The 26418-nt window shown below is 38.3% G+C and overlaps 1 protein-coding gene across 2 annotated transcripts in view; it reads left to right on the forward strand.

Moving 5' to 3' along the window:
• Window positions 1-26418, forward strand: part of HSD17B11 (hydroxysteroid 17-beta dehydrogenase 11) — a 41972-nt gene that overhangs the window by 14250 nt on the left and 1304 nt on the right. For both annotated transcript variants that reach the window (XM_042984217.1, XM_007074709.3), the window contains exons 3-7: window positions 530-637; window positions 3802-3933; window positions 5696-5802; window positions 11528-11665; window positions 21671-21787. In XM_042984217.1, the coding sequence (XP_042840151.1) occupies window positions 530-637; window positions 3802-3933; window positions 5696-5802; window positions 11528-11665; window positions 21671-21787 (602 nt within the window). The remainder of the gene's footprint in view (window positions 1-529; window positions 638-3801; window positions 3934-5695; window positions 5803-11527; window positions 11666-21670; window positions 21788-26418) is intronic.

Here is a 26418-nt window from a genome sequence, read left to right on the forward strand (position 1 = left end):
TCTTGAAACGGAATACATACATGCATATATTCACAAAGTATGTAAAATTCATGACTACAAAACTAGTATTTTAAGATTTTTTTTTTGTTTATTTTTGAGAGAGAGACCTAGTGCAAGCAGCGGGAGGGACAGAGAGAGAGAGAGAGAGAGAGAGAGAGAGAGAGACACAGAATCCTAAGCAGGCTACAGGCTCTGAGCTGTCAGCACAGAGCCAGATGCATGGCTTGAACTCATAAACCACAAGATCATGACCTAAGATGAAGTTGGACACTTAACCAGCTGAGCCACTCAGGTGTCCAAGATTTTTATGTTCCTTAAAAAAGGTTGCTTTAAGTTCAGTTCAGAATAAAAGGAGCTAGTCAAAGTAGTGAGAGCAAAGTGTACCTGCATCCCTGCCAAAAATGCATCCAGTTAAATTATTGCCAAATGCTAGTTCAAACAACCTGACTATCCTTCATTATTTTCAGTTGTTGATATATGTTCATGTTATTTATTTTGTTCTCTCTTTTTTTGTTGTTGCCTTTCCTAGCATGGGATTGAGGACACAGCTGCGGAATGCAGGAGACTGGGTGCGAAGGCTCATGCCTTTGTGGTAGACTGCAGTAATCGAGAAGATATTTACAGCTCTGCAAAGAAGGTGAAATTTTACATTTGGTTAGGATCGTATCATGTCAGAGCTAGGAGGGATTCTGGAGGTGACCTCGTCATGATGCAGACAAAGTAGCAGAAGTTTTGTGACTTGCCCAAGGTTGGGCAGCCAGCTCATGGCAGACCCAGAACTAGAATCTAGAACTGAGGTTCCCAGACTTTGGTGTGTTCTGGAATCTTCCAGAGAACTTTTTAAAAAATAGACATGCCAAAGGTTTCTTTCAGCAAATCAAGGGCTGGGCCCAGGAATCTGCATGTATAATACCTTACACACCCACACCTCACCCATCTAATTCTGCTACAGGTAAATTCTTGGATGACACTGCGAAACACTGACAGGGTCTTCTGACACCCAAAGAACTGGGTTAGGGAGTTAGGATAAATTTAATTGCTTATCAGGCTTTGATCATAGATAGATTTCTATAAAGCATTATTTGCTTTTTCTGTATATAACTGAGATGTGCTATGTATATATATCATGGAGTTTCACTCTGAACACATTCGTACATATATTTGTTAACTAAATACTACGATAGTAAGAAGAATCAGTAGAATTACCTGGGCAAATTCCTTAAAATACACATTCCTGGACCTCACCCCCAGAAAATCTGATTTCAGCACAGTATAAAGATTCTGATTCAAGCAGCCTTGAGAACCTCTTTGTTTAGGGAATTTGAGTTTGAGGACATTTTGAACTTCTATTCTTGAATTGTAATCTTTTATTTCAAACTGATGCCTCTATTACTGGTGAGGCCTGAGCTTAGACAAAACAATAAGTAGAAATGACCCAGGCTAGTGGTGGGAAATAGCTTTCCTGGAAGGGAGTACAGTAAGAGCAGGGCCTGGAGGTAAGAAACGTCTGTACTTAATAACTGTTTTACCTAAAATTAACAATGGTTTTCCTTCATAGAGACCTACATGCTTCCGGTTAATACTAGGTGTATCACTGCAAATTTCTTAACCCCTCTGTGCCTACGTTTTCTCAATTATAAAATGGGGATCACAGCAGCACCTACCTCAGGGTTGTTAGGAGAATTAAGTGAATTAATGACGTAAAGTTTTTATATCAGTACCTGGCACACAGTAATCACTTCTAGACTCATCTTGGAATAAGCTGTTCTGGAAAAGATAATTTCATTATTTGAACCTATTCCATGTGTTTTAACCATGCTGTTTTTTTTACTGAAATTGCTCAAGGATAAACTATATGTTTAAACAGAATATACACAATGACATGTGATTATCAGATATTCTGAAGTTGTTTTGATGTGGTTATTTTAGTATCAGAACATTTTTATGTCACCTGACCATTTAAACTCATGACTTTCTTTCTTTTTTATTTTTAAAAAATTTTAAGTTTATTTATCTTAGAGAGAAAGAGCATGCGCATAAGCGGGGGAGGGGCAGAGAGAGAGGGAGACAGAATCTGAAGCAGGCTCTGAGCTGTCAGCGTAGAGCCCAACACAGGGCTCAAACCCACGAAGTGTGAGATCATGCCCTGAGCTGAAGTCAGATGCTTAACCTACAGCCACCCAGACTCCCCATGGCTTGCTTCCATTATTGAGAAATGTGCAAACCAGACATTCACACTGTGGGGAGACAATAGATGCAGATGGGGAACTCAAGTATGAAGGAAGGGACAAGTGTGTCTGGGTAAATGCTTTGACAGTGTAAAAGAATCAAAGTCCTGTTACTTTGAAGGCGTTATAGCAGCTCCATCATTTCAACCACATACATGTCCTGTTTTTTTCAATATCTTAGGGGCATTATTCTGAACAACAGTTTTCATTTTGTGCTAGAGATGTGGGTATACATACCAATAGTGTTGATCAAAGGCCAAATACCTTAGCTTGACTCTTTTTTTTTTTTAATTTTTTTTTTTTTAATGTCTATTTATTTTTGAAACAGAGAGAGACACAGCATGAACGGGGGAGGGGCAGAGAGAGGGAAACACAGAATCGGAAGCAGGATCCAGGCTCTGAGCCATCAGCCCAGAGCTCGACGCGGGGCTCGAACCCGCGGACCGCGAGATCATGACCTGAGCTGAAGTCGGACGCCCAACCGACTGAGCCACCCAGGCGCCCCTAGCTTGACTCTTTAATAATTTAAATACAACCTGATGAAATTCATTTCTGTCTGACAAGCCTTCAGCAGTTGTTACATCATGTCCTGCTGGGTTGCTGATGGGTATTCCACCTCCTGGCTTCCTTTCTGTTTGAGGTTTGAGGTTTGAGGCTTGTCTTGGGCTCTGAGGTCAGAAGATCTGGGAGAGTCTCAGCTCCATGTGACCTTTAGTAGCCATGTGATCTAGGGCAAGAAACAGGCATTCAGTGTTTCATGTTCCTCCTCTCTAAAGTAAGCGTACCAGGAGTTGCAGGCTCATAGAATTATTGTGAGAATTAAATGAGATAAATAATGAAATCGTGCAAAATGCATAGCACAATTAAAGCCTTTAATAGGCTATTTGTCACGTCCTCCTCAGTCCCCCAGCACACTGCAACACTATCTAATAATGGTAACTCCTAACAGAAGTTAGCTTTTATTTAGAACACAATGTATAACAGAATGCATTGTAACTCTAGGGTCCAACCACCAAGAAGCTTAGTTACTCAAAGAACCGTAAGAATATCAGATAAGATATTCTTTTGTTGCCAGCCCATAGGCCAACTGCCACCAGGGGAAGATAGTTGGTGAACAATAGAATGGAGTGACAGACCACAAAAATAAAGCAATAGAAGGTGTGACTAGCTTAATGGTATAATCAGTTTTACATAGTTTCTTATATAGTCCCTGCATTTGCCAATTAATTTTTTTTTTGCTTACCCTTTGAAGTAGTATTTAAAAAATAAATGCTAGGTTTTTGTCACCGGTTTTGTTTTTATTTGCCAGATGCCTCTCGGGTATAATAAATAGAGCAAAGTCAAGAGACTAAATTGCAAAAGAAAATTTCTACCTGCCAGACTTCCAGGTCTAGCTGTTTTGAAATTAAGTAGCTAAGATTAAAAAGTTCTTTTTTCCATTTTGGCACATAGATTACAAAACTACTCTTTTTTTCACATCTGATGTAAAAAACACATAGTTCTTTAATGATCCTTGTATGCAAACCTTCCTTTGTAACTCTTAATGATGCAGATATTTGTCTTATTTTTAAAGGTGAAAGCAGAAATTGGAGATGTTAGTATTTTAGTAAATAATGCTGGTGTAGTCTACACATCGGATTTGTTTGCTACACAAGACCCTCAGATTGAAAAGACTTTTGAAGTTAATATACTTGCACATTTCTGGGTAGGTATGACTTCTTTTACAAGAACATTCCCTTTTGTAAAGCCCAAAGACTATGTTTAAAGTGGAGCTTTCAGTAGACATAAAGATGTGTCAAATCAATACGGAAGTTTCCTCCAGGCACTAAGGATAACATCATACAAAGAGGTCATTTTTGAGGGTGCCTGGCTGGTGCCATCCAGAAGAGCATGCAACTCTTGATCTCAGGGTCATGAGTTCGAGCTCCATGTTGGATGTAGAGATTACTAAAAAAAATAAAGAAACTTTAAAAAAAACAAGTCAATTTTCTTTTATTTTTTAAAAAATTTTTAGTGTTTATTCATTTTTGAGAGAGAAGGGGGGAGGGACAGAGAGAGAGGGAGACACAGAATCTGAAGCAGGCTCCAAGCCCCAGGCTCCCAGCTATTAGCACAGAGCCTGACATGGGGCTCGAACCCATGAACGGCGAGATCATGACCTGAGCCAAAGTCGGGCGCTCAACCAACTGAGCCACCCAGGTGCCCCCCAAAGAAGTCAATTTTCTTTCTTCCTTTTTTTTTTTAATGTTTATTTGTTTTTGAGAGAGAGAGAGACTGAGCATGAGTGGGGGAGGGGCAGAGAGAGAGAGGGAGACACAGTCTCCAAAGCAGGCTCAAGTCGGAAGCTCAACCGACTGAGTCACACAGGTGCACCCAGTCAATTTTCATGCTGTGGTCAAATCTCATCAACCATTTTCCCTCCCCGCCCCTTAAAAATATTAATAATAATAATTAATTAATAATAAACTTCAGCTGTTATATATGTTTTAATTTTGAACTGGATTCTTAAAAAAAAATAAAAACAAAAATAAAATAGATTCTCACATCTCTATGTGATCTTATTTATGAAAGAAGGAATTAGAGATAATCCAAGTCCTCTTCTGTGGTTCTGTTAAAAGTGAGCCCAGTTTGCTTTTCAGATTCTCAGGAGACTCAGGCCTTGAGTATTTTCTGGCCCCAAAGCTGCAAACTTTATTATAAATCTCACCATTCAAGGTCTATAGATTATATATATAGAGAAAAAAAAAAAGAATTTCTGAAGAGGCTGAAAATTGCCCAAATAGCCCATTCCTGAAAGGGCCTCTTAAAGTTTTCTTGGATGTCAGTTTGGGAAGCATAATCTCAAAAAAATGTTGGAGTTGGTAAAAATGCAGTATTATCTTATGTCAGTATTTCCAAATTATTGACCTATGTCTTTGTATTTTTATAACTTACAAGTGTGCCTGTCTTTCTGCCTCTGTTAGAATATAGGGCATTGCCTTAATTGTTTTTGAATCCTCATCACATAATAGGTGCTCAGTAAATATTTATTGCATTCGGTGACTACTAGAAGATTGCTGTTCACTTCAGTATTTTGGTAAATGACATAACCAAACTATTTGCTAACAATTTCACATTGCATATAAATTCTTTTGATAACTATAGATTATTACATCTATTCAATATATGAAATGATAGAAAGTATCAGTGACAAAAGGTAAAGAGAGGACCAGGGCATATTAGAAGTTCACAATTTAAGTGAAATGGATTCTTAAGTTTTCAGTATCCATTGCCTTGCTTAGTTTTTCTAATCCAGGCATCCTATCCATTTGTCTCATGTGGCCACATTTGGCAGTTAATCTAAATTTTTTTTCTTTTATACTAGGAAAATGTTAATAAAGTATAGTTTTGTCTGGAAATCTTCCCAATAGGTCTACAAAATCAGAAATAACAATATACCATTGTCTCTTAATCAACACTATTTCTAGACTACAAAAGCATTTCTTCCAGTGATGATGAAGAATAATCATGGCCATATTGTCACTGTGGCTTCAGCAGCTGGGCATACTGGGGTCCCCTTCTTACTGGCATATTGGTAAGTCAGGATGTGGTTCCTTAATTTGTTCCTATGCTTGTATGTGATTTCTTACCCTAATGAAAACTACCGTTAATGATGATAAACTTGAAGTTGCCGAAATAGTCAGTTGCACAGTCTCTTGTACAATAGCTTTATCAATCATTAATCCCCTCCAGGCTGACCATTCTAGAGGTGGCTGCAGGGAAATTGTCCAATTAGAAGGCAGCTCTTAAAGCAGTTCTCATCCCTTGTAGGAGCAAGAAATTATACAACAAGAGTAATCTTTTTGTACCATGAATAAAAGTTAATAATTTTTAATAAAGTAACTTTGTGGAAACAAAGTAAAGAGAAAGTATAATCCAGGATTCTAAATGTTGTAAACATCTAAATAGTGGAATTGTAAAAAAGAAAAACTATAATAGTTATCCATTTAAAAATCCCTGCCATTGTAATAACTGAAGAACTTAACTATCACAAGCAGGGAACAGTAATGGTGTGCTCCACTGTATACTGTAAAGACAATTCTTTGCAATATAGTGAGGCCACCATAGCCAACAGGAACCTACGGGTTGCACACACCCCAACAGTGCTTGGCCAATTTCTAGAAACAACAGATATAGTTGTATGTGTATAAATATATAAACACAGGCATGGGTGGGTATCTTGTTTTTATATAATATATACACGTGTATACATATGTATGTATGCATGTATATAAAAGATATATATCTTGCATTTAAAAGTTTGCAAGGTGGGAATGCAAGCTGGTGCAGCCATTTGAAAACAGTAAGGAGGTTCCTCAAAAAATTAAAAATAGAACTACCCTACAACCCAGCAATTGCACTACTAGGTATTTATCCAAGGGACATATGCACCCCAATGTTTATAGCAGCACTATCAACAGTAGCCAAAGTATGGAAAGAGCCCAAATGTTCATCGATGGATGAATGGGTAAAGAAGAAGTGGTATATATATACAATGGAGTATTACTCAGCAATCAAAAAGAATGAAATCTTGCCATTTGCAACTACATGGATGGAACTGGAAGGTATGATGCTAAGCGAAATTAGTCAGAGAAAGACAAATATCATATGACTTCACTCATATGAGGACTTTAAGAGATAAAACAGATGAACATAAGATAAAGGAACACAAAAATAATATAAAAACAGTGAGGGGGACAAAACATAAGAGACTCTTAAATATGGTGAACAAACAGAGGATTACTGGAGGGGTTGTGGGAGGGGGATGGGCTAAATGGGTAAGGGGCATTAAGGAATCTACTCCTGAAATCATTGTTGTGCTATATGCTAACTAATTTGGATGTGAATTTAAAAAAATAAAATTAAAAAAAAAGAAAAATATAAGATGGTCCACAGTAATTAACTCATATATATTAGTATTTCCCAATATGTTAAGGCAAAGGCAGGTATATCTACTGAAAATGCCCAAGGAACAGCTTGAACTTTTTAGGTAGGTTAACCAATGAAGAAACTTATATTCTATAATTAAAATAGAATCAACTTTTATCCAGAGAATGCAGTAATTTAGCCTTAATGACTGACATTTGACAGGGGAGACCAAGGTCATTCTAAGACGTCTGATTCTTAAGTTGCACTCTTTACAATCTTTCCACAAAACTCATCTCCCGTAGGAAACCAAATCAAATCATTATTTGATATGCCTTAAGGTTACTAAAGATGAGGAGAATAAATTGTTTTAGTGTCTAGACATTTTCCTTTAACAAAAGTTGTTAATATCCTGGTCAGAAACCATGCCTAATTATGTGTTCTCTACTGCACTTGGACCTCAATACCTATTAAGTAACAACAGCAACAAGAGAGGTGTGTGGTTCCCAGCCTCATCCCTAGACCGTTGCAAAACTCCTCTGTTACATGGTATGCATAAGCTAAGGCTTTCCCATCCAGTCCAAACGGAAATAGTCCAGAAACAATTCAGTTATCTTTTACCTGAGGGTCCCATATACTGTGGGTATAGTAAGTAATTCATGAATGTTTATTTTCCTTGAAAAGTCAAGATGAGCTTCCTGTGCTTCTGTTTATCTGTTTTGTTTTGTTTTTACTCTTTGATCTCTCATGAACAGTTCATTGTAGCTTTATCCAGAAGCCATTGAAATGAGAGTTATCTAATTATCTTTGAACTTTACTGCAGTGGCAGAAATCATTCTAAGCATTGTAATTTGTGTATTACATATCTTAGTGACGTTAAAGATGGAATTTATTTTCTAATGTGACCTTGTGGCATGTACTATAACCCCAAAAAGCCTGTAACTATATTTTCTAATATGGCACAAAAAAGTATATAGACACTTATTAAATCTGGAATTATGTGAAAAAAATAAATAAAAGTTTGCAAGGATATATATCAAGCCATTTTACTCGAACCACACCTAGAGAGTGGTTATTCTTTGGTAATGACAAGTAATTTTATTTTGTTCATCTATATTTTCTGTCTTCCTTTCCTTCCCTTCCCTCCCTTTTCCTTTCCTTTCCTTTCTTTTCTTAACATATATTTGTTTTCTAATAGTTTCTAAAATGGGGTGCCTGGGTGGCTCGGTTGGTTGAATGTTTGACTTTTGTTTTTGGCTTAGGTCAAGATCTTACATTTCATGAGTTTAAACCCTACATTGGACCCTGCACTGGTAATGGGAAGCCTGCTTGGGATTCTCTCTCTCTCTCTCTCTCTCTCTCTCTCTCTCTCTCTGCCCCTTCCCCACTTACTCTCTCCATCTCCCTTGAAATGAATAAATAAACTTAAAAACATTTTTTTAATGAACATAGACTTGGATTGAGTTTTTGGGTTTTGGGGGGGTTTTGTTTTTTTTTAAGATGAAATAGCTGTTGAAGCAGTTACAGAACAGATGTGTGATGCAGATCATGTATTGTCTCTTTCAAACCCAGTTTAGGTTAGGTGATTGTCCCCTGGCCATCAAAGGCTCACATCATTTGGCATTGTTTCCCTTGATGAAAGCTAGCTGCAGGTGTTGCTACTCAGCTACTACACGAACTTCTACTCTCTGCCAGATTCTTAGTCCCTGGGCATTGAGGTAACCCAAGAGAATCAGAGGATCCAACAGGGCTGTGAATGCCCTGTCATGCTTCCTCCTCTTTGCCATGGTAAATACTGTAACTCTCTTTTTTTTTTTTTTTTTTTTTAACGTTTATTCATTTTTGGGACAGAGAGAGACAGAGCATGAACGGGGGAGGGGCAGAGAGAGAGGGAGACACAGAACCGGAAGCAGGCTCCAGGCTCTGAGCCATCAGCCCAGAGCCTGACGCGGGGCTCGAACTCACAGACCGCGAGATCGTGACCTGAGCCGAAGTCCGACGCTCAACCGACTGAGCCACCCAGGCGCCCCTGTAACTCTCTTGATTCTAATTTGATTCTACTCCACTGAATGTTTAGCTATGAAAACCAAGAGAACATGTTCTGTATGAGAAACTATTGATAGTGCTTTCAGCAGAAGCAAAAGTTCTCATCAAGTGTTGTCAAAGCAGGAATGGCATACACAGTTTGTGTGCAGATTGCACACTACACAATTCTAGGGGGCACTGTGCATATTCGGGTCCCCTTAAACTTAAAAAATCTTCCAGGAGATGGCAGTAAAGTAGCTTTAGAAGAGGAGTAGGTTTTTCTGACTCACACAAAGGCACCCTTTGGGCTAGAAATAGAAATGTGCTGTGACTGTCTGGATGTATGTATGACTGAACCCAAAAGGCCTGTATATAAACTTGTAAGATTCTGGCAGGTGGGTGTGAGGACCTCACCCTGCGGCTGCCCAAGACAAACCTCCAGGTTCCCTTACTTGTTAAATCTGCCACTTGCCAATCTGGAGTGGCCTGCCTCTTTCTTTGCTCTCTCCCCGCCCTCTGTGTGCAGGGGAGGTGTGGGGGCAGTTTCAGATCGTACTCAAGGAGCTCCAGAGGAGATTGCAAACCAACAACCTCCACAGTGCTTCAGCTTCCTTTTTGGTAAATGGGGATCATAGTAATACCTATTTCAAAGAGTTGTTGTGAGGAGCAAATGCAGTTAATACATCGGAAAAACTGAGGACAGTGCCTGACGTGTAGTAATCAATTTTACGTGTGATTATTTTTGTGTGGTTTTTCAAGTTAAGATTTACATTTTTCTTTCTGTTTTTTTAAATTTTTTTTTTAATGTTTATTTCTGAGACAGAGAGAGACAGAGCATGAGTGGGGGAGGGGCAGAGAGAGAGGGGGACACAGAATCCGAAGCAGGCTCCAGGCTCTGAGCTGGCAGCACAGAGCCGGACGCGGGGCTCGAACTCACCGGCCAGCAGCTCATGACCTGAGCCGAAGTCGGACGCTTAACTGACTGAGCCACCCAGGCACCCCAAGATTTACATTTTTCATGAGTAAATCTAGCCATCTATCTTTTAAGCCTTCAGTATATGTCTAAGGTTTAAAAGAAAAAAAAAAGTTGAAAGAGAACTTTGCATAGCTTTGTATTTTCCAAAGCACAGGTTAATTGGCAAGAATTTACAGCTACTTTGTGTAATTGCTAATAAATACAGACTTATAGAAAAATAATCTAGTAATTGATGGCACTGAGTTGCACATTTTAAAATGGTTAAAATGGCAAATTTTATGTATATTGTCACACAATTAAAAAAATTTTTTTAATGTTTATTCATTTTTTGAGAGAAAGAAATAGAGGGGGGGGGGGTGGGGCGGGTGCTGAGAGAGAGGGAGACACAGAATCCGAAGCAGGCTCCAGGCTCTAAGCGGTCAGCACGGAGCCTGATGTGGGGCTTGAACCCACGAACCATGGGATGATAACCTAAACCGGAGTCAGTCACTTAACCGACTAAACCACCCAAGCACCGCTATTTTCACATAATTTTTAAAAATCAGTAATATTCCAAAAACCACTGAATTATACACTTCAAGTGGGAGAGTTATATGATACATGAATTTATTTCTCAATAAATTTGATTTAAAAAGAAAAAAAACCTAACTGGAAAAGTAATGTCTGCTTAAAATATTATTAATTTGCCTCTCTTGGCAAATGAAGGAGATGTGACAGTAAGAATTGCTTTGCATTTTGATTTATTTATTTGACAAATGTTTTTTGAGCAGCTATTATAAGCCAAGCACTGTGGTAGGCCCTGGGGATTCCTTGGAAACCAAAATAGTCACAGAGCTTATAGTACAAGTTTGAGGGACAGATGTTAAAAAAAAAAAAAAAAATTCACCCAAACAAGTATTTAATCACAAATCCAAAACAGGCTGTCATGTAAAACTGAAGATTATTACATAATGGAAATAATTTAGACTAGGGGTCAGGAAAGGCCTCTTTGAGGAAGTGAAGCAGAGTCTGAAAGGGAAAATGGGACTTGTCCAGGAGAATTTACCCAGGAATTCCCTGGATGTATTAAATAATTAACAGGCTATGGCGACATTAAATCTTATGGAAACAGCAACAACAAAAACCAACGCTTTACCAGTTTTCCTAGCAAGACCCACTCAGTTCTCGCTCCAATAAGTGTTCTGTGTCAATGCTTCTTAGACTTTAATGCCTATAAATTTACCTGAGGATCCATAATGCACATTCTGATTTGGTAGGTCTGGGCTGGCCCCTGAGACTCAGCTGATGGCCATGAGGCTCGGCAGAGGACCACACTTAACTAGAGAAAACAGACATCTGAATTCAATAGATACCACAGCTTTCTCTAATTATCTTCTGGCCTGTTTATTTCCAGTTCAAGCAAATTTGCTGCTGTCGGATTTCATAGAGCTTTGACTGAAGAACTGGCTGCCTTAGAAAGAACCGGAATCAAAACAACATGTCTCTGCCCTAATTTCATAAATACTGGCTTCATCAAAAACGCAAGTACCAGGTAAGTTGAGACAGAAATGACGACAAAATGATTGGTGATTGCTACGAATATCAGCCATTCCGTGGGTTTTCTTAAATATTTTAATCCTTAAAACACCTGACATTCAATTCCCTTAGCTCATCTCAATTTCAGCTCCTGCAGATTGTGGGAAAGCAGGTGAGGCAAAGAGAAGGGGAGAATATATGTAAACATAAATATGAGGAACTCAGGTGAACTTGGTAATCCTCCTTTTTTTTCTTTTCCTGAGCAGTGGTTTTCTGACTTAAGTATACATACCTTTCACCAGGAGTGCTTGGGAACCATGTAGAGGTCCGACTCCCAGAGATGTTGATTGCTTGCGTTTGGCTAGGAGAGGGTAGTGGTGGGGAAGGGGCCTTGGGACTCTGTTTAACAAGCATCATCGGTAATCTAGAGATTATCCTCCATAGTGAGCACTAGTCTTTACTTAGTTAAAAAATAAAACTATATGGCTCAGCATCCGACTTCAGCTTAGGTCATGATCTTATGGTTTGTGAGTTGAAACCCCATATTGGGCTCTTTGCTGTCAGCTCAGAGACCTCTTTGTTCGGATCCTCTACCTCTCTGTCTGCTCCTCCCCTGTGTGCACTCTCTCTCTCTCAAAAATAAACATTTTTTAAAAACTTATAAAACTATAAAGGATAAGCTCTGAGGTTAGTTTTTTTTTTTAAGTTTATTTATCTTGAGAGAGACAGAGACAGCACAAGTGAGGATGGGCAGAGAGTGAGAGAGAGAATCTCAAGCAGTCTCCGAGCTGCCATTGTAGAACCTGATGTGGGGCTCAAACCCATGAGGCTGTGAGATCATGACTTGAGCTGAAACCGAGAGTTGGATGTTAACCATTTGAGCCACCCAGGTGCCCCAGAGGTTAATTTTTAATGTTTCTTTTCTTTGGGAGTAGTTTTAATGTCTTTGTAACATGATGCATAACTTTAAAAAATTCCAACATACAGAAAAATACGAATAAGTAAGAAAGTTTCTTTTTAAATTGCCTTGAAACCTTCTATCTACTGCAAACTACTCAACATTTTGATGAACATCCTTCCAGACATCTCTCCATGTATAGCTTAAATGTCTAAATTATATGTAACTGGCATATATTACACGTGGGGTTCTGAAAACTGTAGGTAAACTACTTATTTCCCTCAGCATTATGTCATGGACATCATTTCATGTCAGTAAAGACAGAACTTTATCATAAATTGTGTTGGTTACTTAGTCTGAACATTAGTATCTACTAGTGATTTTTACCCTGGCACAGCTGTCATGAACACCCTAGTGATGAAGTTTTGGGGTGATGGGGGGTTCATAAGGTCCAGAGTTGCCAGCCAAGAAAGAATTCTTGAAGACGTTTTTGGTGCCAAACTAGTGATTTTATTAAAGCATGGGGACAGGGCCCATGAACAGGAATAGCCACATGGGGTTGTGACAGGTAACTCATTGTATACCCTCAGGTTGGGGCAGAGTCAAAGATAGAGTAAGTCTCTAAGGTATTTTGGAAGCAAGGTTTTTAGGACCTTGAGTGGCTAGCTGTTCCTAGGGAAACACCACTTATTACCATTTAATAAAACCCCAGTCATGAGACTCTTCAGATGTATATGGGGAGGGGGGCATAAACTTGGAGGATAACTGACAACATATATCTTGGGGCAATTGAGATAAAGGAAGTAGACTTACAGGATCCTCAAGGTTGTGACAGTGTTAAGCCAAGGTTCTCTTTTGCCCCTAGCAAACTGTCATCATCCAGGCAGCTGAGCCCCTATAGAGGGAGGTCACTCTGCTGGTTTGAAGGACTCGTCAATGGGCTGTAGGCAGTAAGGGAATTTAGTTTTTCATTTGTCTTAGTTTCCCACATCACCATGGCAATTTGCTTTGTTCTTCGGTAGCCAGGAGTGTCTGAGGAATATCACACACATTCCACCTGGGGGGTGGGGGAAGTGGGTATGTGTGTGCCAGCCTGTATTTTGCCCTCAGCTTGCCCCAAGCTCCCTCATCACTAATGCGCACATATTTTCACATTTTGGTGGTGTCTCCTTCAGGTAGATTTTAGAAGAGGGATTACTGGGTCAAAGGGTGTACACATTTTAAATATTCGTACGTGCTGCCAAACTGCCCCGGAAGTGTTTCACCAATCTGCACCTGTACCCACGGGGGAGGAAGAGCGCCACCGCTTTTCTACTTCCTCAGCAGCCTGCTTTCTGGTGATGTTCTGCCCTTTCCATACAGGAAGGATCATCTTTGTTTCCTGATGACCTAGTAGCTACATTAAAGTGTTTTCTTATGTTTTTTGGTAGTAGGGCTTCTTTCCTTCTTTTTATTTTTTTTAGGTTTATTTATTTATTTTCAGAGAGACACAGCACACACACAAGGGGGGGGTGCAGAGAGAGAGTGCGTGAGAGAGAGAGAGAGAGAGAGAGAGAGAGAGAATCTCAGGCAGGCTCCCCACTGTCAGTGCAGAGCCCATGAACTGTGAGATCATGACCTAAGCCATAACCAAGAGTTGGATGCTTAACCAACTGAGCCACCCAGGTGCCCCTTTTTAAATTTTATTTAAATGTTTATTTTTTGGTAGTTTGACTTCTTTTTTTTTTTTAATTTTTTAAAATGTCCATTTATTTATTTTGAGAGAGAGACTGTGCAAGCAAGGGAGGGGCAGAAAGGGGAAGGTGGAAAGAATCCCACGCAGGTTCTGTGCTGTCAGCACAGAGCCTGACACGGGGCTCGATCCCACAAGCCATGAGATCATGACCTGAGCCGAAATCTAGAGTTGAATACCCAGCTGACTGAGCCACCCAGGCACCCCAGTAGTTTGACTTCTTTTGTGAATTGCCTGTTTCATGACCTCTACTCACCTTTTCTATTGAGCTATAGAGTTTTAAATTAATATCTATAAGTTCATTGTACATTCAAGATACTATCTTATATGTCATACACATTGCATATATTTTCCCCCAGTTTGCTATTTGCCTTTCAACTCCTTTTTATTTAGTTTTACATTAAAACTTCTCAGTTTATTTTCCATCATGGCCTATAGGTTTGGCGAGATATTTATAAAGGTCTTTTTCAGCCCAAGCTTTTAAAAATACCCACCTATATTTATTTCTCCAGTACTTTTATGGTTCGATTTTCACATTTGGAGCTTTGCTCCACACAAATTTACTTTAAGAAATAAGGTCATGGTAGGGGCACCTGGGTGACTCAGTTGGTTGAGCCTCTGACTCTTGATTTCAGCTCAGGTCATGATCCCAGGGTCATGAGATCGATTGAGCCCTGTGTCCCTGCTTGGGATTTTCTCTCTCTCTCTCTCTCTCTCTCTCTCTCTCTCTGCCTGTCTCCCCTGCTTGCATGTTCTCGCCCTCCTTCTAAAATTAAAAAAAAAAAAAAAGTCACCGTATAGCTTGTTTTTCCCAAATAGTTAATGAATTATTTTGCATTATTTATTAAATAATACTGGGGCGCCTGGGTGGCTCAGTCAGTTGAGCGTCCGACTTCAGCTCAGGTCATGATCTCACGGTCCGTGAGTTCGAGCCCGGCGTCGGGCTCTGGGCTAATGGCTCAGAGCCTGGAGCCTGCTTCCGATTCTGTGTCTCCCTCTCTCTCTGCCCCTCCCCCATTCATGCTCTGTCTCTCTCTGTCTCAAAAATAAATAAATGTTAAAAAATAAATAAATAAATAAATAAATAAATAAATAATACATCATTTCCTTCACTACTTTGAAATGTTATCTTTATAGTAAATCTGCATACATACTGGGATCTATCATGCTGATAAGATTCAATTTTTATTTATTTATTTTTTAATGTATGTTTAGTTTTGAGAGAGACAGAGTGTGAGTGGGGGAGGGGCCGCAAGAGATGGAGACACAGAATCTGAAGCAGGTTCCAGGCTCTGAGCTGTCAGCATAGAGCCCTACATGGGGCCTGAACTCACAAACCACAAGATCATGACCTGAGCTGAAGTCGGACGCTTAACCAACTGAGCCACCCAGGTGCCCCTAAGATTCAATTTTTAAATTTCATTTTGCCTCTTTCCCCCAATTCATCTGCCTTTGGTAAAAATATGTTTTAAATTAATGAAGAATATTCAATGTGGCACTTTGGGAAAATATCAGGTTCTATTTAAATACATCTTAATGTAAATATGTCTACCCACAGGTATAGAGTAGAAAGCCAACATCAAGCAGAAATTTGGTAGCTGTGCAAAGATCTGATGCCCTACAAAGAATCTATCAAATTGTCCTAAAAGTCCATTTTTAAGATACAATTTTGTTAGAAAACAAAAGCATATTTATTTCAGAAGACCTAGTGTTTAAACTCATCTGTATTAATCAAATAAACCCTAATTGGACTCTGAAGAGAAAACAACAGATGAATTATTTTGGGGTCCTGAGGAGTGGAACTGACCAGAAGTAGAAAGAGGATAAAACTTCATTAAACTGTCAAACAAGTACCGTATGATCTCACTTAAGTGTGGAATCTAAAAAAGCTGGACTCATAAAAACACAGTAAAGTGGTGGTTACCAGGAGTGGGGGAATTGAGGAGATAATTGTTTCAGGATATAAGCTTGCAACCAGTAAGTTAACTCCTGGAGTTCTAATGTGCACCATAGTGATCATAGGCAGCAATACTGTATTATAAACATCAAAGTTGCTAAGAGGCTAGATCTTAATTGTTCCCATCACACACAAAAAATAACCATGTGATATGATAGAGGTGTTAGCTAATTCCACAGTGATAATCATATTGCAATATATAATTGTATCAAATCAACACATTGTACACCTTAAACTTACATGTGATATGTGTGTGTCAATCATATCTCAATAGAACAAATAAATTTTTTTAAGAGTTCATTAAAATTAAAAGGGAGTGTCAGAGAGAGGAGTACCATCCTCAAGGGTAAGATTTGCCAATTTCCTCCATTATTTAATTATTTTCAGGGGGAAAACTCTCATTGGATCCTAATATAATATTTTGAGTCAACTTTTTCACTCAGACTGTCTTTCAGCAGTTAAAAACAGGTACCATATTTTTATAAAATTATAATTGGGTTTTTTAACCTTGCCCCCAGGACAAGGCTACATAAACTAACGTTCCTTGTGGGCAAGAGTGCCCTCTCTGGCAAAGCTCTACTAGTGACAATTAAAAAAATAATTGGGGGAAATAAATAAATAATAATTGGGAAGCTTGCTATGGGGGGAAAAGGATAAATCGAAGTTGGCAGGAGTCTAGACCAATCACAGGAATATAACCTGGTTTAGCAAGGGTCTGGGTCTTGGTCCCTGCCACATGAACCCCTTTGAAGATAAACTGATATTAGAGTAGATACCAACGGTGAAGTTGGTTTTAATCTAGAAACTTAGTGCTAATTAGAAGACAGACAGATCTTACTCTATATTGTGGACACTACATAAAATTTGTAATTTTCTTTTTTTTTTTTAATATTTTTAATGTTTATTTATTTTTGAGAGACAGAGAGAGACAGCATGAGCAGGAGAGGGCAGAGAGAGAGAGAGGGAGACCCAGAATATGAAGCAGGCTCCAGGCTCTGAGCTGTCAGCCCAGAGCCTGACGCGGGGCTCGAACTCACAGACCGCGAGATCATGACCTGAGCCGAAGTTGGACGCTCAACCCACTGAGCCACCCAGGCGCCCCAAAATTTGTAATTTTCTTAAAACTCATGGCAATGCTTTTGCTTGTAGAGATTAAGTAATTTACCTGTAAGGAACAGAACTGAGCCTCAGGCCAAACCTTTTCCCTTTTTACACAGAGGAGGGCCTTTCTGAAAGAAGGAAACTAAACAAACCTCGAAATGATTGATTCCAAAGAATTTGTATCATATTAATGTTGGGACTTACATTCCCTTTTAAAGCACATCAAAGATACCGTTTATTGATTCTTATATTTACACATCTAACACACTGCAAAGAAACTGGTTTACTATAGCAGTTATAATTCAGCATAATCTGAGTTAATTGGAATTAAGTGTAATCAGGTGTTCTGAGTAATTTTTTTTGACAGCTAAGAGTTATTTGCATTAAATAAACTTGGATATCAAGAAATCGTTTTATTAAAAACATTTTTTGAAAGCCTGCTAAATAGGTGCCCGACTAGGCGTAGATACCTTATATAAATTACCTCTAATCTCTAATCTAGGAGGACTAGATTTGGCACCAGGACATAGTTTGCCTATCCTTGCTCTAATGTTTATCTGCAAGATAAGTCTTACAATGCCCATTTTATGAACAAAGAAACTGTAAGTTGGAGAAGTTAAGAAGATTGCTCAAGGTCACACAGCCTGAAAGTGGCAGACTGGAATTCCTACTAGCTCCCTAACTCCAACTGCCCTGCTATTCCTAGCTTTATTTCTTAACATAAATTAAAAAAAAATTTTTCAATGTTTATTTATTTTGAGAGAGAGAGAGAGAGAGAGAGAGAAAGAGAGAGAGAATGGGGGAGGGGCAGAGAGAGGGAGACACAGAATCAGAAGCAGGCTCCAGGCTCTGAGCAAGCTGTCAACATAGAGCCCGACACGGGGCTCGAACTCACAAACCGTGAGATCACGTCCTGAGCCGAAGTCAGACACTTAGCTGACTGAGCCACCCAGGTGCCCCACTTTACATAAATTTTTAATTGAAGATTTTGTCCTGAGAAACACCATATTTAAAATGTGTACTAGATATGTCATTGGAGGTATCTTTATTGCTTTTGTGATAATGTATAATGATTATAAACAAAATTTAAATAATGTAGAGAAAAGCCCCTTCAAAGCTATAGATACTGTTAGGTCTAGTTGATTTATATTTTTGTTCAAGTCTTCTATTTCTTTGCTAATCTTTCTAGTTGTTCAATTCATTTTTGAAAGTAAAATTAATGTCTCCAATTCTTATTTTTAAACTGTATTTTCTCAATTCCATCAATTTTTCTTCATGTATTTTGGAGCTATATCATTAGGTATATGAATAGTTTTTCATAAAATGTTCTTCCCTTGGGGCACCTGGTGGCTCAATCAGTTGAGCATCTAACACTTGATTTCAACTCAGGTTATGATCCCAGGGTCATGGGACTGAGCCCCAAGATTCTCTCTCTCTACGCCTTTCCCCTACTCCTGTGCACACTCTCTCCCCAAGATAAAAAAAATTTTTAACGTTTGTTTTAAAAAATAAATAAATAAATGTTTTTCTCTCAAATAAGTTATCTCTCTCTTTCCAATTAGTGATATAAACAATGTAACATAATCTGAATTTATGAATTAAGTGAAATTGGATATTCTGATGGAGTTTTTTGACAGTCAAGATTTATTTTTGTTTAATATCCTTTTAAAAACATCTATCCTCCTACATAAAATATGCATTAAAATTTTTCTCTAAAAATTTAGTTTTTGTGTGCGCTACAGAAAGATACTAGTTTTTGTTGGCTAGCACCATAAGAAAGAAAATGTTATGAAAGAAGGTGATGGGTAACATTTGTGTCATATGACTGTATTAAGTACTTCCCTACACATTACCAGTGGAGTGCTGAAGTCAGCTTAGACTCATTTGGGGGCACAATGTTAATAGCTTGAAATCGGCCATGGTTTTTACACCATAGAAAGTAAATGGTACGAAACAGATAATTCTGTGCCCTAAAGAGCCAGTTGTGAAACATTTACTAGCAAACCACTGCATTAACTCCAGTTTTCAGATAAAACACAAAAACAAAAACTTCTAAACTTTAAAGAGTAGAAATATCTTCCCCCAAATTACTCAGCTACTTAAGTGGTAGTTCGATTAATCAAACATAGTCCTTCTACCTGAAAATACCCTTTGTCCCTAAGTATTCCTATGCCCCACATGCATTCTCCTACCCCACACCAACAGATGGGCCTGAAGTGTTTTTGAATAGTTTCTACAAAATCGGTCATGAACATTTATTTCATAGGATTTACAACTCTTGTTAACATTAGACTGTCATAGGAAAACATTTTTCCATGTACTGATATTTTAATGTTTAAGATTTTATTCTGCCAATAAGTTGATTTTCTAGAAGTCTTTTGGTCTTTTAAAAATCATGATATTGGCTAGCCATTAAATTTCATGAAAATTATTCTGGCAGAGGCTAAAACTTTGGATAAAGAGATCAAACACACTAAGAAAAGTTTAGTCAGTGCAACACCATTTGATTGATAGGCTCACAAGACCACAGTGTGAATAAGGGGGTATGCCGTACTGTTTACACAGGTGTTTGTGAGCTTTCATGGAGCCTGGGAATAGTGAAGTCTGGCAGCAATATGCTAGAAAGTTAATTTCCTTCTGGATACTTCAAGGCACAAGCATCCTTCACTTCCTAGATTCATCATCCTATTGCCCTAATACCCTGCCTATTGCCACAGGCTAAAGGAGTGCTTAGTCTTCTTCAAGCTTCCACTGCCTCCTCTGGACCAAAAGCTATCGCCTTTATTATTATATTTTCTCTCCTGTTGCTCTCCAGATTTTTCTTATGTAATTCTTCAGAGTCCAGGGTGAACACAGTGTTCTAATAAATGACTGGCCTATGCTGAGAATGAAAGATGATATCCTATATATATTTTTTAAACTCTGCCCTCCTTCATGTAGTCAATGATCACACTCACTTATAAGCATACTACTATACTTCTCAACTGTCCCAATTTTACTTTGCTGCATATGTTTTCTATCTGAATGAACTATTCTATATTTGTTCCTAATGAATCCCATCCAATTCTTTTTGTCTCACTTCTCTTAACTAGTCACACACATTTAAAGTCTGCCTCCCCAAAATGTTAGTCAGTTTGGTGATGTTGACAAATTTCATGAGAGTATTCAATTATGTACCTTTTTTTCTAAGTCATTAATAAAATGTTAAAAACTGACAATCAATTCTTGTGTAACACCCATCCTTTTTTTTCTTAAGTTTATTTATTTATTTTGTGAGAGAGAGAGCGCGCGCACAATCAGGGGACGGGCAGAAAGAGACGGATAGAAAGAGAATCCCCAAGTAGGCTCCACACTGCAAGCACAGAGCCTGATGTGGGCGTTGAACTGAAAAACCATGAGATCAGGACCGGAGCCGAAACCAAGAGTCAGACACTCAATCCACTGAGCCACCCAGAAGCCCCCCGACCCTTTTAAAATTTTTATTTGTTTATTTTCAGAGAGAGAAAGCAAGAGCAGGGGAGGAGCAGAGAGAAAGGGAGAGAGAGAATCCCAAGCAGGCATCACACTGTCAGTGCAGAGCCTGACACAGGGCTCGAACTCACGAAACCGCGAAATCATGACCTGAGCTGAAACCAAGAGTCAGACACTTAACCGACTGAGCGACCCAGGCACCCCTTGTGTAACACCATTCTAAGTGCACATGTTCTAACAAAGGCCACTCTTTAGGGACCACATAGTGCATATGCCAGGGTGTTTAGACAGTGAAGATCCAACATGGAACTAAGTAACAAAGCTGAAAATTAAATCAAGACCTAGTAAATATAAGGGTTCCATATGGAGATCAAGGACCTTGAGCTGAGCACACTTTTGTATTTTAATTTTCCCTGACACTTTAGAAATTGTTAACTAAGAGTCTTAGTGTGTAATAAAACTTGTGTAATGGTATTTGACTTTTTCCCCAAGACTTCTAAAGATTTAGAAGTGAATTTGTCAGTCTTAATCTAGCTGATTTATTTTTGAGTCCTGGCTCCTTCTGTAATTCTTATTTGCAAAATAGGGACTGTTGTGTCTCCTTTACAGGCTGTTGTAAAACTTCAGTGAGATGTCCTCTGTAAGAGTGTTTAGCACAATGTGCAGTACATGATAAGCGCTAAATAAATGGTTGTTACTATTAATGCTAAAACAGCTGCTATTTTTGAGCACTTATAATGGATCAGATGCTACAAAGTCCTTTATGTTATGAGTCCTGTGGTAATTTATCATTTGTTTAGCACCAAACTAAAGCTAAAGTTTCAGTAAATGTTTTGTTGCTAAAGACTGCTTCTGATTTCAGTTTGGGACCCATTCTGGAACCTGAGGAAGTGGTAGACAAGCTGATGGATGGGATCCTGACTGAACAGAAAATGATTTTTATTCCATCTTCTATATGCTTGTTAACAGTACTGGAAAGGTAAGTGACAGTTATGTCTATCAGCATTATAAACAAAGATTTATGTGTTATATATTTTCACTCAGATTTAAAACCAGACATTTGATAAAGTACAATTAAATGGAATTAAAGTAATAAAAATGATAGGCTTAAATAATCCCTCAGTGTGTTTTTTTTAAGTTTATTTATTTTTTAAAGAGAGTGTGAACAGAGAGGGGGCAGAGAGCGAGGAAGAGAATCTGAAGCAGGCTCTGCACAGCCAGTGCAGAGCTGGATGTGGGGCTCCAGCTCACGAAACTGTGAGATCATGACCTGAGCCAAAACCAAGAGCCAGATGCTTAATCAACTGAGCTACCTGAACCCCAGTCCCTCAGTTTTTAAAACCACATTTGTTAATACTTGAAGCAAGGTTTATATAGCAGTTGGGTAAATGAACTGAATAATTTCCACAAGTTTTAAAGTTTGGTTTTGTTTTTTTTTTTTTTAGAGAAGGTGTATATTTCTAGAAGTCTTGTCTCATAAATGAATGACTATAAAGAAGAATAGGTGTTTTTTTGTTTCTTTAAAAAAACATTTTTTTTAATGTTTATTTTTGAGAGAGAGAGACACAGAGAGACAGAGCTCAAGCAGGGGAGGGGCAGAGAGAGGGAGACACAGAATCTGAAGCAGGCTCCAGGCTCTGAGCTGTCAGCACAGAGCCCTACAGCGGGGCTCAAACTCATTAGCCATAAGATTATGACCTGAGCCAAAGTCCAACATTGAACTGACTGAGCCACCCAGGCGCCCCAAAGAAGGATAGTTTTTTAAGCATTGTTACATAATAGAATCATAGGACAACCATATTAGAGATTTAGGTTTTAGATATTCATTTAAATATACAACAGATAATCATTGAGCTCTTGTTTTGTACAAATCATACCGAACCATAGAAATTGTTAAATAATCTTTTACAACTTTAAAGATCCTTGAGCCTTGCTACTTCCATGGACCAGCAACATCAGCACCACCTAGGAGTTTGTTAGAAATACAGACTCTCAAAAAAAATAAAAAAGAAGGAAAGAAAGAAGGAAAGGAAAGAAAGAAAGAAAGAAAGAAAGAAAGAAAGAAAGAAAGAAAGAAATACAGACTCTCTTGGTGTCCTGAACTAGAATTTGAATTCTAGTAAGATCTGCCATGTAGTTGATTTGAATACATATTCAAATTTGAGAAGTACTACTTTAGAGCAGTAGCTCTCAGCTTTGGTCACATTGGAATTCGCTTAGGAGTTTTCAAAATACTAACGCCTGAGACCTACTCCCCAAGACTGATGTCATTGGTCTGGAGTGTGGTCTGGTCTCTGAGAGATACAACTTCCCCAGTAACTCTGATGTACAGCCAAGATTGGAAACCACTGGTTTAACCACCTTCCTCATAACACATTGCCTCATTATTCATATGTTAACACTGTGTGACAGTGAGGCTGATCCAGGTAGTGAGGGGAAGGTGAAGAGATGGCTTAGGTTAAAGGAAGAGAGGGAGGGAGGAAGGAAGGGAGGGAAGAGAGAAGAGAGAGAAAGGAAGGGAGGGAGGAAGCCTCTTGATCTTTGTCCCTACAGTCAGGCTTCTGCAACATGGTGGGGCATCAGGATCACTTAGGAAGATAATTTTAAAAATATAGATTCTTGGATGTCACCCCTAGAGGCTTTAATATTGGATGTTTTGGTTGGGACCCAGACATCTGTATTTTAACAGGCAACTGCCACAGGCAGTTGGTTGAAAGATCATACTTTGAGAATTACTGACCTAGGAACTGAAAACATTTCAAGAGATCAAAAGCATACATGACACATGTCAGGCTTTTTAGCCCCTTCTACAAAGAATTATGGTTGAACATACCTTAGAGGTTTAGATAATGAAACTCAAGAAGATCACCAAGGATCTCCTTGGTGAGTAACTAAGTTAAAACCTGTGAAGTGTTGAGCGTTTTGCTTGTTACATATCATAAGTAAGCACTCAGTGATTACAGTCCTTTAGAATGTAAGTCTATGAGGGAAGGAAATTTGCCTGTTTTTCATCACTGTATGTAGCCCCTGTACTTTGGAGAGTTGATGCACACATAGGAGGCACCAAAATGTTTGTTGATTGAATAAATTAATTGTATTTCCTAGACCTTTAGCATAGAGCCACAAAGTTTGTGCTCTGAGGTTAGGTGAAGCTGTGTTTGTGACTTGTTCACACACGAACACAGATGAGTTGTTTATTTTTATTTATTTATTTATTGTCATATATGAAATTTATTGTCAAATTGGTTTCCATACAACACCCAGTGCTCATCCCAAAAGATGCCCTCTTCAATGCCCATCACCTCCCCTCCCGTCCCCTCCCTCCCACCCCCCATCAACCTTCAGTTTGTTCTCAGTTTTTAAGAGTCTCTTATGCTTTGGCTCTCTCCCACTCTAACCTCTTTTTTTTTTCTTCCCCTCCCCCATGGGTTTCTGTTAAGTTTCTCAGGATCCACATAAGAGTGAAAACATATGGTATCTGTCTTTCTCTGTACGGCTTACTTCACTTAGCATCACACTCTCCAGTTCCATCCACATTGCCACAAAAGGCCATATTTCATTCTTGCTCATTGCCACGTAGTACTCCATTGTGTATATAAACCACAATTTCTTTATCCATTAAATGAGTTGTTTAATTTCTTTGAAGCTGTGTCGTCATCTGTCACATGGAGACAGTAAGGCTTTATAGGACTGTGAGGAATAAATAAAATGATGCATTTGGAGTATTCAATAAAAGTTATATACAACTGTTATTATTATAATTAACACTATTATTATCATTGCCCTGATTTTTCTCTGACTGTGAATGTTGAGTGCTCAATTGCCAAGCTTTATTTTAATGCCATCTGGTCAGATGTCTGTATATACAGTTGACCCTGAACAACATGGGTTTGAACTTTAGGGGTCCACTTATAGGTGGATTTTTTTATAAGTACAGTACAGTATTATAAGTGTATTTTCTCCTATGATTTCCTTAATAACATTTCCTTTACCCTGATTTACTTTATTATAAGAATATAGTATAGAATACAAATAACATATAAAGCATGTGTTAATTGACTGTTTATGTTATCAGGAAGGCTTCCAGTCAACAGTAGACTATTAGTAGTTAAGTTTTGGGGGAGTCAAAAGATACATGTGTGTTGTTCAAGGGTCAACTATAGTTACCTGACTCATATATTCTGTTTAGATCCCCTCAGACTCATTGGATTGTGACAAGTTCCTCAATATTCTTAAATACAGGCATACCTCATTCTATTGCCTTTTACTGTACTCTCAGATGTATTTTTAACAAATTGAAGGTTTGTGATAATCCTATATCAAGCAAGTCTACCAGCATCATTTTTCCAACACCATTTTCTGACTTCATGTCTCTGTGTCACATTTTGGTAACTCGCAATATTTCAGACTTTTTCAAGATTATATTTGTTAAAGTGATCTGTGATCGGTGATTTCAACTTGCTGAAAGCTCAGATGATGGTTAGTGCTTTTTAGCAGTAAAGTATTTTTTAATTAAGGTGTATAAAATTGTTTTAGACATAATGCTATTGCACCTTAATAGACCACAGTATAGTGTAAACGTCATTTTTATATGCACTGGAAAACCAAAAAATTCATTTGACTCGCTTTATTGTGATATTCGCTTTATTGCTGTGTTTTGGAACAAGATCTGCAATATCTCCAAGGTATGCCTATATAGGGTGGGAAGAAAAATTTGGACCTACCACTTATCCATCATGCACAAAATAGAATATTTAAAGTATTTTATATTAACGCATTGATTTTTCACAAGAACAGTGTGGAGTAGGTGTTAATGTTTCCATTTTCATGTGAGGAGTTTAATCTCAAAAGTTAAATAATTTGTTCAGCATTATGCTCAAAACCAAGTTCATTCTCTGCATTTTCATTTAGCGGTTCTGTTTCTTTAGTCTCTTAGTGGAGCATTTGAACAATATTTTGAATTACAAAGTGTAAAAGTAGTTCCTATTCTCACTTCCTTCCCAGTGTGATGCTTCTTGTTTCAAAAGTCTTTAACATCTCAGCTCTTCAGTTCTACACACCTCTTCTCTGGATCTTCTGAAAAATACAGGAGCGTATTTATTTCAAAAACTAAATATTTCAAGTGACTCCTACCCTAAAAGGTGGTTAAACCTCCTTCCTTTCCCTTTTGAAACCAAAATGGATTTAATTGAAAAGAACATATAGTAGTGACTCAGAGTTAAAGTTCTTAATCTTGTTTAAGATGATACATGATAAAGGATAAACCCATACTGGCAGATTATAGATGTATATTATCTCTACTGATTATGAAACTGCTGATGACAAGAAGTTGCTATTAATATGGTACTGCTTTCCTTATAATTGTTAAATTAGCTGTCACAGCAGCACGTACATTCACTAGAAAATAGTCCAGAGAAGTAAGAGACAAATCATATCTTCAGTTTTCAGACAAGGCTTGTTTGCACATATTTATCCAAGGCTTGGAAGCCTCCACCCTAAAGGTATTTCCATAACCAGCTGTGGATGAGAAAACAGCATTATAATGGGGGACTTTAGAAATATTCATTATTGGGGTGCCTGGCTGGCTCAGTCAGTAGAGCATATGACTGT

This window comes from Panthera tigris, chromosome B1, assembly GCF_018350195.1.
Source record: "Panthera tigris isolate Pti1 chromosome B1, P.tigris_Pti1_mat1.1, whole genome shotgun sequence".
NCBI lineage: Eukaryota > Metazoa > Chordata > Mammalia > Carnivora > Felidae > Panthera > Panthera tigris.